The sequence below is a fragment of the Varroa destructor genome, unplaced genomic scaffold (genome assembly GCF_002443255.2).
Source record: "Varroa destructor unplaced genomic scaffold, Vdes_3.0 BEIS01000004.1, whole genome shotgun sequence".
In the NCBI taxonomy this organism is placed as follows: Eukaryota; Metazoa; Arthropoda; class Arachnida; order Mesostigmata; family Varroidae; genus Varroa; species Varroa destructor.
This window is the reverse complement of record NW_019211457.1, coordinates 25633420-25648908: the sequence shown is the minus strand read 5'-3', so window position 1 is coordinate 25648908 and position 15489 is coordinate 25633420. Positions and strand designations below refer to the sequence as shown.

The 15489-nt window shown below is 41.1% G+C and overlaps 1 protein-coding gene across 2 annotated transcripts in view; it reads right to left on the bottom strand.

The window, feature by feature from the left end:
• Nucleotides 1–273: 273 nt before the first annotated feature.
• Nucleotides 274–15489, bottom strand: part of LOC111249949 (uncharacterized) — a 31897-nt gene continuing 16681 nt past the window's right edge. Inside the window, exons 3-10 of one of the 2 annotated variants that reach the window (XR_015326455.1) lie at nt 12884–13211; nt 10643–10747; nt 8095–8256; nt 6873–6960; nt 3914–4377; nt 3372–3456; nt 2539–2657; nt 1861–1995 (exon numbers count right to left, since the gene is read on the bottom strand). Coding sequence is in view for 1 of the 2 variants with exons in the window: in XM_022804437.2 (XP_022660172.1) it covers nt 1672–1995; nt 3372–3456; nt 3914–4377; nt 6873–6960; nt 8095–8256; nt 10643–10747; nt 12884–13211 (1556 nt within the window). In the remaining variant the exon portion in view is untranslated. Of the gene's footprint in view, nt 1996–2538; nt 2658–3371; nt 3457–3913; nt 4378–6872; nt 6961–8094; nt 8257–10642; nt 10748–12883; nt 13212–15489 lie in introns of both variants that reach the window. The other variant, XM_022804437.2, reaches the window with a different exon arrangement.

Genomic DNA, 15489 nt, shown 5'->3' with positions numbered 1-15489 from the left:
CGGTACTTTGTAGACATATAGACTCACCTAGGAAGCCACTGCGTATAAGATACTTAATGGCATGCAAGAAAAAAGAGTTTAAAGACCAGAAATACTCTAAAGCAATCCTATGCCCACGTCACACATACATACAAAGCTAAAAAAATCTCACCTTACCATTTTAGGTTCATTATGTCATTTCTTCTTTCGGGTCACGGTGCATCCAATTCTATTTCATTCTGTTTGTTCTGTTTTACGAAGCTTAATCGAGAGCTTCAGAAATGGCGACATCAATCTATCTTGCTACAGGGATCTTTATTATTTCCACAGAATTACTATTCTTTTCTCGTTCGCATGTCAACGATGACTATTTTTGCTTCTCTGTTCAATGAGGCCAAACGTGGAGAAGGCCATCACTGACGTTGTACATTGCATCACCTTATTTTTAGTACTTACAACTTGGACAATATCTAGGTCGTTAGGTTGAACGTTGAAAATATGAAAGTTTACAACAAGACTAACCGGGTTCTCACATTTACTTGTACGTATACCTGTAGATACGTATGCATTGTTGTTCTGTCGTCCAAGTAGATACGTATGCATACATATACATCTATATGTATACATAGTTGTTAGATTTCAGATTCTGCTGTTTGGGCATTCTCATTTAAGGTACGTATCTGAATTAGATCGCTTAGACTGTAAAGACACCTAGGGATCTAGCCGGCTTGATATGTCTATAGCGTACATTTTTCTCTCGCTAGTACTTTACTTATCTCGCTTTGACTATGTATTTTCAATTATGCGATTGCTGTAATAGTCGTAGTGTTATTAATCGAGTTCCATACCCTGTGTCGGCAACAACGATAAGCGTCGATGACGCACTGCTCTATCGCAAGCGGCTTCTTTCAAATGGGAGTCATCAGCGTCGTGTATTTGAGGCGTTCTGTTCCAATAAACAGAGAGATATCGCAACAAAATGGTGTTATTGTTTTTTGTTGCCGCTGAGGCTACTCGTTAGCATCGGTTGTACCAGTGTCTATGATGAGGTTTAGAGCAAAAAGTACTGCTCATTAGTAGCTTGTTTTACACGACTCCAAATAAGAAAGCGGCGTCATTCTTGCTACGTCGGGATTGCGTATCTCGATCCCGAACAACAACGACAGTGTTAACAACGAACTTCCGCCTCGAGACGAAAGGTCACCTACGCCAGACATGTGTTTTCGCTGCTTTCTAAATGCGTAATCAATTACTCTGCGTTTTATAGTATGTCGAGGATAACACAGTCTTTGTCTAGAGGCACCGTTACATTACATCTGAAAGTTCCTCCATCTAGGTTATAGTTAGTTCGTTACTATTTCCTATAATATCGACTTGATATCTTGATTATACGCCTTAACACTAATGCCAGCTAGCATGAACCTTACATATCCTTCTATTAAAAATTTTCTTCATCTGTGTCCAACTTGTTTTCTACTCTACCGGGTTTATTTTTCGTTTCGCCCATCTTTAACATTTTTTTTTCGATGTACATGAGCCATTTCCGCTCTTCACCTGAGTCTGGCAGGAACACAGAGTTTTACATCTGCCAGATGCGACTATACTCGTCGCAACGCCAATGTTGCCAAAAGCAATTTCTAGTTGTTACGACTTTTTTTTTTCTAGCAAACTAGCCGCCGCGGATAAGGGTGATTACTGTGGCAGCACCGGTGCAGTTGTTACGTGGGACGCGTGATTTAACGCTTGTTGGGCCTGCTGCGGCTGATGAAGTTGCACCTGGGCTTGTTGGTGGTTCGGGCCTTCAGTCGTATCCGACGGGATGATGGCATACGGGGCACTTCCCGCGGTTCCAGTCGAGATCTTTCGTACGCTGCACATCCTTTCGAAGTCGGCTGCCTCTTTGTCGAGGCTTTCAATAAGAGCTTTGGTAGTTTTCCTCTCAGCTTTGATGAGGCGACCGGCCAAACGGCTGTTCTCGCGTCGAAGCTGCTCGATCGTAGTCTCCTGCTTTCCTAACTAAAGTACCACAGCACGAGATAGCCACAAGTTGAATCTAAACGAAATAACACCAAAACTTCTAACCACGAACTGACACTTCTGGACGCTTGCAGATGGTAAGCTGTAGTCCTCGAGACTGGCCAAAACCTGCCAACCTCCAGAAAGTGTTGCCAAGTCAGAGTACGGTTTTGAAAGCTTTGTATTGTCTTTGCATGCCTACTAAGACCACTGGGCCAGTTATATTGTTGTGCACGCGCGTTCCAAAATGGATCTAATCCATTTATTTTAGCTAGGGCCAAGTTAAATTGTGATCTACCTTAAGAAGGATAACCTAAGAAGTTACATTATCGCGCCTTTATGGCGCCCCAACCTTCTCTAGGAGCAATTATGGTAGCCTTTAATACTGGTAATAGGTGAACAATTTCAAATACATCTAATTGTGCCGAGTCCACAGTAAACATTAGGAGCCTTTCCCACGTTGCACTACTCCCTAAGAATCGTTCTCATCCGCTGATGTGTTCTCATCATCGTCATCTGTTTGTTGTATTGCTCTATACTTACGAGTTGTCAAATAAGCCCTTCACTGCCGCTGGTTTTCGAAAAATGATGACCTTCTCTTTCGTTTTGCGGACAGACAAGCCGTAGTAGTGGCCAGCGGGCAGACCAGGAGATTAGTTGTTCTAACCCAAGGACGACGTTGATTCAGAAGTGTTATGAAGGTAAAGGGCGTGGTCAGATTAACAAGTGCCAACCAATACAGATTTGCTCACCGGTGTGGTAGGACAATCTATTTGTTCGGCGGTTACAGCTCAACTAGGTCCAACGATGTTCTGCCAGCAAACGGGAACTGCCATAAATTATAGGACTAGTGGATGCCATCACTGACGAAGAATTTGCTATAAGTTATGAAGCAGCTGTTGCTGATCATGATGCTCAACATGGATCCGTTTTAAATTACCCGCTTCAAAACCTGTTGTGTGCGGTTCCGGCATAGTTAGTGACAATGTGTAACTCTCTGCTTTCTATTTTTCTACAATTCTCTCGATAATTCTAGCTGGGTTAGATGAGAAGATTAATCTTAATTCAAATTAATACTTAGTCAATTGTAGAAAAAATTCATCTGTTGAAGCTTCGTTTGAAACGAAGCTTACGCTAACATGCCCTTGAGCGGTGGATAAGGGTGGGGCAGTTACAACGACAAGCGTTTTGGATGTAAAATAAATTCGTCACGTGCTAGTGTTTAGAATTATACTGAGCATATCGAAATTGAGCTTCGGTTTAATGTAGCTTTTTTTACCGATAGGTGGTCGAAATACGTGTCGTAGCAAGCGGCAAATCTGCTAAATTGCAGAACTATACCGGAAGAAACTCACGTTCATTAAACATTAGCTTACCATTTCATGCAGCCGTATGACCTCTTGCTGAAGTCTGGCCATATATGACATTTGCAGCTGATAAGCCTCTAGACTTTTTTCTCTCCTGAAATGTGACGCATCGTGAATTAATGTCCTAAATGGCTGCTTCCAGATTTGATTCACACTTCCTCAACCTAATCTCAACGTAAAATTAATGATCAATCGATATAAGCCAATCTAGTTCTGGTTAGCTAGCATTTTCTGCACTATTTCGAAAAACGGGCGCATGCACGAAACTTGAGTAGTTTTATGACTGATATACACTCCCAGAGAGCTAACGATGCAGACCTAAAGGAACGAACGCCTTTGAAGGATCTTATTAAACTAAGTCTGAGTTCATCCCAAGGGGCAAGAAATCGATACCATACAAACCAAACGAATTTCTGTCTTCCAAATAAAATTGCTGTCCTTCTTACCTAGAAGCCGGTTCAGTGTCTGTAGCTATTATCCTACACGTAAAACCTATGTACCCTACTTCAATTACGAACTTTACACTTTCAAAATAGAGCAACGTCACGTACCATCGCTGAGCTTCCTCGTGCATGGCCTTGATCGAGTTCTGCTGTTGTACCTGTGCATTTAGGTGACCTGTGGACGATCCAACGGAGATCACTGCAGACTGTTGCAACCCTGCCGTATTGATGTTTCTTACCGTATGGTGTTGATACGGAGAATGACCATTGTCGAACGGTGGTAAATAGCACAGCAAAATATCACCCGTTTTCACGTTAACCTCCTCGTCATGAAATCGTGAATTCAAGATGATATCGCAGCTGAACGCGTTCTTCACGAAGAACGCCACCTGTTTACTGGCAGCCAGACAGGTATGCTGTAAATGAGTTCTCGTGGCTGGATGACTGTTAATCGTATCACCGTTCACATTGGCATTGTTTACGTCAAGGTATTGTACTGCTGGAACATCGCTCGAACGTACGTGCAGGGTGACTGCATCATAAGGACCCACCAGGGATGGGCTTTTGATACGCTGTAACAAGGACAGTAATGATGTGGTATATATTTCTAAGGGTTGATTTTTTAAACAGAGCTATACTGTACATTTCAGACGTATTCTGTGTAAAAAAAAAAACATGCATGTTTAAAAATTATCTAACATTTTAAGCTAAAATTAAGTAAATATTTTTTATAATTGAAAATAGTATTGCCAAACAAAATATGCCCCGTTTTGGCCGGTGGCCATTCCCATGTTTTTCCCATGTTTCGAACTGTAGATTTGTTGTCGCAAAGTTATAACAAGTGATTTTTGCACTCCGTTATTGAGGTTAGATTAACGCTGCAGAGAGCGAAACAGATATCTTGGCGGTGGAAGGATCAGGCTATACGGCAAATGCGTTAAAATCTGCTATTTCTCTTCACTATTGCAGGCATCTTCTGGCCCTCTGGTGAAAGACAGAAGATGTATAAGCAAAATAAAGGATGGCGTCTTTTCTTTGCGCTAGTCCTGCTAGATTTTTTCGACGGCTTGCTGCGTTCTCCTTAATTGTTAGTTGTAGAGATCCGAATCAATTGCTGTGCTATGTGGCGGCGGCGGCAGCAGCAGCGGCAGCTCACTAATGCACGATTTTTTTCTAGTTCTACCAAACACCTAGCATCGTCTTCCTCGGAGTCAGTCTGGGTTTTCCTGCTGATTCTGAAGCATATTTTTTTTGCATCGTTCGCAATGAACCGCATTAGAAATGGCCCAATTTCGTTTTATCTCTGAAAAAATTCGTGTGACACCCAAACATCGAACATCTTTAGTAGTTGTCTTTATTCAATGACGATAAATGTTTAGTTTTTTTGGCATTATCGTGGTCAGCTTTTGTGATTTTTTTCGTCATTGGTCGATAGGTATAAGAAAGGAACGAAAGAGATATCTTTTAGGTTGTTCCTTCTGATAACCCTGTTTTGGCGTAACTTTTTCTGAACCTGGGAAGCATTTGTGTCTTTATTGTGATGAAATTGACAAATGCAGCAAATTTTTGCGGAAGTTTCAGTCGTCTTCAAAATGTTCTATCCTTCGTTTGAATAAAGACACCCCAATAGCTTTACCACAGTTACTTCAATTTTAGCCTTCATATGACGCCAACGCATGACCTGAGACGTGGAACTTAAGAGCCAGCTGATTTCGAAAAATGATTATTACCTTTTCGACAATTTAATGATCAAACGCCAAGACGTACGTCGTTCATTATATTGTGCTACATTAACAGGGAATGTAATCAGCCAGCTTAGTCGTCCTAATGCTTAGCTGAGTGGACGTTTGAGCTTCTAATTTCTTGTCTTTCGGCCTAGTTTTAAATTTGTCGTTGCACGTAAAATTGTTTGTTGCCTGCCTTCCGGGTCGATGATCATACGAATCAGTTGATGTACTTGCGCTTTATAGATTGCAAAAAGCGTCGTTCGGTCGGCATCAGTTGCGACCTACTTACGAGGATACTGGAAACATTATCACTTTCCTATGGTAACGTACCCCGTCTGGTCCTTCGCTTAATTCGAGGAAACAATGATACTTTTAGATCGATAGGACAAATAATGTACATACACACTGTCAGTTCTCTTTTATTTAGTCAACCGATAATGAGGCAGATACCGAACAAGCCACATAAGATAGTAGCTAAGGTTAGATTGCTTCAAAGAAAACGCTCTAGCGTAATGATTCGTGTGTATATATATATATATATATATATATATATATATATATATATATATATACATATGCGGAAACGGGAGAATTAAAAATCCCGAAACAGATTTCCTAAGGGCCTTCTAACTTCGCCTGAAATCCGATCAGTACCTTAAGTATTTCGCTAAAGTTTTGCATGTATAGATAAGGATCACATTTAGTTTAGCTCTATATATTTATCCTGGTTTTGCTTTAAGCAGACTGAATTTAATATGAATTTGTATCAATGTGGAAATTTCTCTGTTAGAACCCAATGCAGTCATGTTCATATATCTAGCTAGAATTTAGTAATGGTTGAAAGGTTGTATTTTATTAACGGTTGAAATGACTAGGACAACACTTGTCATTATGCATATATCAAAATCTTTGTGCATTTTATCATGTAACGCCTAAATAAAACGATATAAAAACGTATCAACGAACGTAAGAGGTATAATTCGGATCATAATCCATCATGAACTTGTTCAGATAAAACGCGATGCAATTTATAAACCGTTATGTTTAGCAGAATTTGAAGAGGGTCGTGGTGTGTATCTTGCCTGCATACGGCTACACTTTTACGTGTTCATTACGTTGAAGTCGATAGGCCACAAGGTTATTTTGCCTTTTCTTTAGCTCTAATTTTCTATGGGGTACGCTTGGCTTACTATGAGCTACCATTAAGCGATACCATGTGCTCTGCTGTACACAATAATGGCTATCCATCGTACAGGTCCTTCTCACCCAGACAGATCTACCTAATGTGCATGCCGTTGTATGCATCTGAATGCCACACAGGCACGACCAGGTCGCCATACCTTAAGCATAAAGCTGCCGATCCCGTAGCGACGGAACTTCCTCTTAACAGCTATGTGCGATAGGACTACGACTTTGGCACCCGAAGGTCTGAAATTATTGGCAAGCAAGGAGCACGGAATATTAGGTAGGCAACAGATTAATAAACACTATAGCTGTTACTGCTGTAAAAACAAATAAAAGGCATTTTCCACTATCTGATTTGATGAAGACTAATCACGTAAGCGTCATCAGAAGAGGTAAGCAGCTGCTCTCGAAGCCATCCCATCGGGGTTCTTTCCCAAGTTGTGTCTATTCGCCGTGCCTTGTGCGGCTTAAAGGGGCATCGCGTTCACCAAGATAAATACGTTGCTTACGCCGAATGTGACTTATCTTTTTCGCCGTAATCCTCACAGAGCCAATAAATTCCAAGTACGTAAGCACTTAATGGCCGCCGTTCGGCTTTTTAATATCCGTATAACGTCTGAGAGTGTTTATGCCTGCTTTAAAACGGGATCTTCCTCACTCAATCACAACGGGCTTGAACCTAGGCTAACATTTTGAAGTTCGCATTTGTTTCGAGCGACTTGAGGGCCTAAACAGTACGTATAGCTGAAAAACATTAGGGCGAGAAGAGAAATAAGTACAGAGTCGTCCTATATGTCCTATGATACACAGTGGCGTCTTTAGGTTTTGTAACCACATGTGACCACATATATGTAACAAAATATTCGTAATAGGTTCGTATTTTGTGTGTTTGTTACACGTTGTTCTGATTTCGAGTATGCGTTCTAGTCAAATGTTTTCCATACTTTCCAATTGTGAACTCCTTAAAGGATACTCACACCAATCACGCTACCGCAGGGCCTTTGAAACAACACTGCGACAAAGATGCGAAGAGTGTCAGCCAGGAAATGCGTAAACCCATTTCTGCAACTAAATACTGAGGCTTCTCGGCAAACGTCACGAAAGACGTTTTGTCGTACCCATCCTCAGCCAGTGGGAACTTCATCAATCGCCTGCATAGCGCAGCAATGCCCCCTGACTATTATTTATACACTGTTTTCATAGGATTTCATGTGTATATATCCGGTATGACAAAAGTGTGCCGTAGACTAGGTAACTGAAAATATACTGGATCTGTTTGGAGCAAATAGCAGGGAAAGTGAAAATATAGTAGCGGGCCATTGACAGTTCCGTGCGTTCTATTGATGTTTGTCAATCTATTGTTTTTACCCTAACTACCTGTAGTCTTTGGAGAAAGTGGCGCACGCCACAAGACGCGACTCGACGCCCACGATTCGCTCTCGCTTGCGCTGCTGGACAGCCTTCACATAAGACTCCAAAGTTCGAGCAAACTGAGGTCCTCCATTGGACTCGCTACCCTCATCGTCCACTTCAGGAATACTGCAAATATAGAAACATTTCACACGACTGTTGTTATAAGAAATAGGTTAATGGTGGCGTTTTTGTGTTTCTGTCACAAAAACTCTGCAGAACTTTTTCCACGAGGAGATAATCTACTTATTGGGGCATTAGATTTAAGGTTGGCCAGTTGTTTTAAACTGTGATGAAGCACAAGTTCGCTACCAAACGTATTTGGGAATCGATCTACTGAAGATGTCGCTTGAACAGCAACTGCTATCTGCATATTTGAATGATTCGCTAAAACTTCCGAGTAACATAGGCCTTTATTTACAGAGTGTATTTTTTACTAGCTTTCAAGTGGTGATTAGTTTTGGATTTCTAACTTCTATCGACCCCAATCATTTGTTGCGCTTTTCGCATGCTTTTATTGCTGATCGAAGGCACCGCCATACGAGAATCAATGGCAGCCTTGTACCGGGAAACAAAATTCATCGACACATTGTCAATACAGCAGTTAGCTGGGGTACTTGGCCACGTATAGGTGGCCGACTCCAGCTTCCAGAATAAGGGAGTAACGCACACATCCCAGCGCGTGTTGCCTCCTTTATTTTAGGATAGAGTCAATTAACAAATACACGTTCTCTCGCTTATTGTCGCCGTGCCGTCTCGCATGATTAATCCTTCAACAAGACTTCTTCGTGTGAGTTCATTGTTGTATATATAGTACTCGACTAAGTGCAGTGTTATGGCAATGTAGATTTAATATCAGTTTTTTAGTGCTAGCAATTATTAGCACATTTTCTCGTTGAAGGCTGAAACACGGTAGGATCTAATGTGGCGAAAAAGAGTGGAACGCGACGTCTGCCGTAGCGACCTGCAGTGTGATGCTTCCACCTCAGCTCTGTCAGTAAGTCTGACAGGGAAACCGATCAAGCGGCTGCTAAGCCTTATGAAAGGAAGGCGAAACAGCTGAAAATCCGGTTTCCTGATCCTGATTTCTCCTTGGAGGCTCCCAAAATAGAAGTTTTCAGGGTCCGAATTCGTTGCTAAGCAATGTAAAAAATCTGAGCGAAATGCTGGATTAATTCAATAGGGGCGTACGTAAAAATAAATCCTTTCCTTAGCAATTAATGCTACTCGGCGTGCAGTAATCGGTTGCGTAGCAACTAAGTTAAATCTTATACTTCGTTTGATGCAGCCTCGCAACCTATCCAGGCCTCGATCTAGTATGTATTCACCTGGCCGCCGTCTCGATCGTAAAGGATGCGCTAGTGGTCTATAGTGGAGGTCGCTCGTTCCGGTTTCGGGATTATACGCGCCGTACTAACTCGGGTGCATACGTGTCCACAGCAAGCGAAATTTCCAGTCTTGTTAAGCAACGACCGAGTGAGGTTTGAGATTTGAAAGCGGCGCGTATGCCGTACTAGGCTCCTTGAAGATAGCTTAGCCCGACTTGTAATAGCGGGTCCCATCTCACGTTGATCGAACAAATAGCTGGCACGTTTGAATTTGCCCTACACGCATACGTACTTACAGACGTCTCTCTCGTCAAAGAAAAAGAGATGACACCAAGTCTACACCCGGACATTACTACAAGACTACGAAAGTTCTGCTCGGCACTTAGTTCGCTGCTGCTTGTGCACACATAGGCAAATACCGTTACTCGAAGAGCAGCAGATACCTTAGAAATAAAGAAACGACTTGGATCCAGCATCGAAAAATACCTAGGTTTAATAGTTTTTTGAGGCTAACACAGCTTCCTACGTTTCTTTTTTGTATACGTTGACCGCCAATAAAGAAAAGGGAATATCTTTTGCTGTCGTATAGAAATATACGGCCCAGCATACGTAAACATATATAAGGAACTCTGACTCTTTTGTTTTCATAATATTTAGGGGTGTTGTATTGACGGTTTGATCATAGTATTGCATTTCGTATATAAAATGAGCGTACGTTCTGCGGGTGCCATACATTTCTATAAGTCTGTGATTACTTGCGATAAAAAACGGATGTTCTTAAATCTCGTCTATTAGATTCCATCGTTTGCAAAGCTACACTACACGTGAATTAGCTTTTATCAAATGAATTAAAGTATATCAAATATATGGAACAGCAACCTTCACTTACTATTTCCGCTACGAATTCAAGTTAATTCGTCGAAGTTCGTACGTACCACTGAAATTTAGATTAGCTACTAACCGGCTTTTTAAATTTAAACTTCCCGGGTGTACTATTGCGATGGTAATCGAAATACAAAACGAAAAACTTTAGTTTTCCTATACGAAGCCTCTGGTGGTGCGATGCTTCCACAATCAACACAGGTAATCAGTCAGGGGTAAACTAAACAAATGCTGTTTCATATACTAATAAACCACCAATCTTTCGAAGTCTAGTCAACAGATAAAACACATCCATGGCAACGTACCTCTCATCATCATCGGAAGAATCGTCGCCGCAGATATCCGAATAGGGATGGTCGGAGCAGATGCTTCCGCACTCGTTCAGGATTTCTTCTTTGTTTCGCCGATTCCTGAAACGAAATTTAAGTAATAGGACAACTTTGCAACATTATTCACGCATTGTATGTATTTGCTGTACCCTCTTATTTATACGGTGTACCGCCAAGATAGGCTTGTTCGTTCGACAATATCCGGCCATCGTGCGTGGGGATAGACTTGTAGCTCCCTTTCGAAGAGATGGCAAACGCAAACTCGCGCATGACTGATTTACGTCTATACGCTGTAAATCAGTAAGTTTGTTTGAATGTGTGTGAAGATTCTGTCCTGGTTGGCCGTGGCGTCTGACGTCCTCTGTATATAGCGTTTGTCATCGGAAATCGAGAAAGCATAAAGTCGTTGGCACTGGTTGAATATGAATGCCCCGCCTTAATAATACAAACATAAATACTGTTTAGCTTCAAGGTGGCAGAGTAAGAAAGGCGCAGAAATTGACCGGTTTTGGGAACAGGGAAGGGAGTCGAAAAAAACAGCGGATATTGGTGTTGTTTTTTTTTTTATTATGTATTGTATTTTTAAGCTATGTTTAGACTATTCCTACTCGTCTACGCAAACGTTTTAGTGAGATTGATGTCTCGGAGAACATTTTCTGGCCTCGGCTTTCCGGGTCTGTACCGGCTCAATGCTAGTAATCTAGCTGGCCAACATATGCCAGCTGGGTTTCTTGAAGAAGCTAGTACACTGCAAAATCTCCAGGTTCTACTATGTATGTATATATATATATATTTGCAAGCTGCTGTTGAAGCTACGGCCTTTGTTATTATTCCAGCGAAGTTTTAATTGGGCACATAGACATATAGACACAGTGTAGAATGCACGAATAGACCGATTAATCAGGTGAAGAACGTTTCCGAAAGGCTTCTTCTGCGAACCCCACTGACACTGAGATTCTGCTCCCTTTGTCTCTACTAGATTCTCAAAATCTGGCTCCAGTTTAAGTAATCTTAAGAAAGCTGTATATAGTATCTGGAAAGGGCACTTCGGTAGTCATTCAGAGCGCGCGAGGTAAGAAAGTTTCTCATCTCCATTGTAACAAGTGCGATATCGTATCGTAAACGAAAGCAGACCCCGCCGCTACACTAGAATCATTAAGCTTTCGCTAGTAGCCTGAATAGAAACACGCAGATACGTGTATGCAGGTCCACAAAAAAAAAAGAGTCGTAGAAAACGGTTTAATGAGAAGGACGACGGAGGGGTAAGAACACTAAGCAAAGAACGTCTCATCTAGCCGGCAGAAACGAGTTTCGCATAAGAAACAAAAAAAAAAGGTTAGGCACAACGCCAGACTCTGCTATGGATATTAACCCAGTTTATTTTTCATATATACAACATGTACACTTATACCGAAGTCCTTATAATGTATCTCTAATAGATTTTTCGTGTATTGGCTGGAACTTTTTTACGATATTCAGTGAATGTAGTTGTTGAGCCACCTATAAAAGTTATATAGATCAATGTAAGGTTTACTTTTTGTAGTAAGCGCTATATATTTTTTCATAGCGTGTATGAAATTTGCTTGGGTTAGAAAAAGATTTTTGTTGATGTTTTCCCGTAACATAGTACGACCATGCTACACCATTGTACTCATAGTTATAAAGGGGGCACCAAATGAATGCGACTCCGAATGCTTGCTCAACCAACCGACGACGACAGAAGGTGTGCGCTCACTATTGAGCTCACTAATTCACTGGGTTCTTTAGCGACTATCAAATATGGGTCGTAGGCATTTTAAATTCGATTTTGGAATAAGCTGGAATCTTCGCTGACAACTGAACGACAACGTTGAGTCCAAATAAAATCTCTATCTTACAGGTCCTAGGCCCATATACTATGATCAAATACATTGAATTCCGAGCAGATCGAGTTGTACGCATTGAGATTAGATACTACTTATAGTTAAAGGATGGCTAGTTGTTTATAAAACTAATAGCTTAGTTCCATAAAGCGTTTAAATAAACTTCGGTCTACTTCGGTCTTCTCGATGGAAACGGCAGAGCGTTCCTATCGATAATCTTTCTAGATAAACTTTAATCTTGAATATTTGCTTGTGATTTGTGTATACCAATTCAAGAAATCAAAATGCTCATGCGCATTTACCACAGAATACGTAATAAAGCCTACTTAACACAATTATCATCAGGACAACCTACATGGTAGTCCACGAAACCCACTGGCGATTATCAATTGGGCTTTGTGTCGTGTCCAAAGGGGCCGTCGATGAGCTGCCACCAACGCTGATTCCATGGTCGCTTTCGGTGCCAGCTTCTTCCTCCGGGGAAGACACGCTCGCTACCCTACTGAGACCGTTACCGTCGCTTCCAGCTGATAGCGATGGCACGACCTTTTGCCAAGGTTTGCCAATGCTACCAACTCGAAGTGATCCCATCATTTGCGAATGCAAATGTGACGTTTCGGGATTGTTGTTGAGCGGCTCTAAGCGTTGCGACGATTTGCTGTTGATAAGGTCTCGTTGAGCCTCTGTTAAGGAAATGAGATCGAAAAAAAGAAAAAACCAAAAATAGATCCATGTGTCATATTTTTGTTTGTAGTGTATAGCATACCTCACAGGCAATATGCCTGGCTGATCCGGTAGCAGGTTAACTATTTAGTCAATAATGAAAGATAACGTACCGTTTAAAGAAAGATACTCATATTTTCATTATCATTCTATTATTTCTACGAAAACTTCATTACATACATTTCATGTCACACAAAGGAGGTATGAAGCGCATAGAAAAAAAAAACATTATGTAGCATATATAACAGACATTTGTTTGAACATATACTTGCTGCAACGCTATAGGCATGTCTGCCCAAGCCATTTCCTAACTTTTTATACATTTTCAAATTAGCAGCTAATGAAAGAACAGGGGTCCTGATAGCAGGACGATAAGGCTCCGTTCGAGCAGCACGAATTAGTAAGGCGAGCAGATTGTCAGCAACACATCTTCCATGAATCAGTCCTTTTTGCTCAAAGGATAATTGACGTTGAGCATAGGGAATAGGCATGGTGGGGGAAGATTGAAATTGATCCATAAAACCACATATCTACATAGGTCTAAACGTTAGTAACACGTTAGCGTATCACTCACGTGGTTAGTTCAGGAACTATTTAAGAGCCAGCCATAGTCGTTGACGTCCTCTAGCGTAGGGAAGATACACTTATAACTGTCATAGTGGCATGTCAGAACAAGTTTAGAAACCTATTTTAATGTACCTGAATGTAAAACATTATCAGAGTAAGCAAGAATGGGAGTTAATGGGAGATGTGAGAAAATCGGTATTTAAACAATAACCATTTCCGTTCAGAACACCTTTTAACAAGGCAGCGGTGTGTACCATGTGGACGTGACCCGCCATGATAGCTCCCAATGTTCAATGGTACTCCCCACATATTCCTAATATCTTCACGTGTACTTCATATACGATATATTTAGACAAATGGATAGTTGTTTAATGAAAAACGACAATAGGAAATTGTTTCGAAACAACCGCTGACGTCTAACCTTTAACTCGGAATACTATTTCGTGTCCTTTACGTTAATAACTCTGCGGTGCGTAAAATTACACTTCCGTAACTTACCCAATATAAATAGATTAATTCATACAGGTAAAATAATTTGGAATTACAGTGGCATTCGGGACAACATCTATTTCTCTATATTTAGAAGTACTCGATAATGATTTCTTCCTCGCTTCATTTACTTATATATTACATATGGAGGTCTACGTTCACGCAATAGTGCGATATTGCTATACTGTTCAAGTAAACGTCTCGAGTCTTAATTTGGTACCGCTGTTAGGCATTCCATTAGAGGGCTGGCTTGCAGCAAAAAACGAAGCGTGCTAACGCCCGAATTTGAGCCCAGATCTCCCTACGTCTTCACCACACGAACGACTCGACTTGGATCCCGTCGACGACGATCTTCGAATATAACAAACTTATATTTGTATCAGGCGATCTTTTGACGTAACCACCTTTATCGCATGCCCTGTGCTCTAGCTGGTACATTTATGCATTTTATTCTATTTAATCAGTAAATTGATCAGAAGTTCGTCGAAGTACACAAAATATATCGTTGTTGTCACACCGCTTATAGGCGGAAATTTTTCCCAAGAAGGGATAGGAAAACAACAAGTTCTGGTGGGGTGCGCTAAGTCAAATAATCGCAACCCACATTAGTAATTATAGCGTTGAGACATACCCTGTACTTCTGCTTCCGGGATAGAGTAGAGGGGATTGCTGGGGACCAGAATCGAGAAGGTCCCCACTTGTAATCTGGTCAGGCCGATGCAAATTAATGTGGCGCCGCACTTGCAAATTCGTTAATAAGAAAAATTATTGTACTTTTTTTTTGATCAACTCGATCAGCTATCTATAGGGAGGACGATTTCAGATATTTAGTGAAAACTCTATATAATGTACATCCGGCAAAAAAACAAAATCTTATCAATGGTGGGTCTTGTAGTAAAGACAGGACGGGTTTGGGGAGCGCTTCTGATTAAAGATGTTGGTGCCCGTGAAAGACGTTTAGAGTCCACTTCAGAGAGGCTAGCGTCCATTAACTTAATCGATTAAACTGCTTTTATTAGAAAGCTTCGCAGGAAGACACAGCAGCGCCTGCGGGATAACTTATTTAACTTTACCTGACCGAAAATTTTGATGAAACGGCTGTTTCTACGTCTTGAGATCCACACGATAATATGTATGTGACAAAAGTAAGTGGTTTCTTATATCGTTTTTTTTATCTAATTT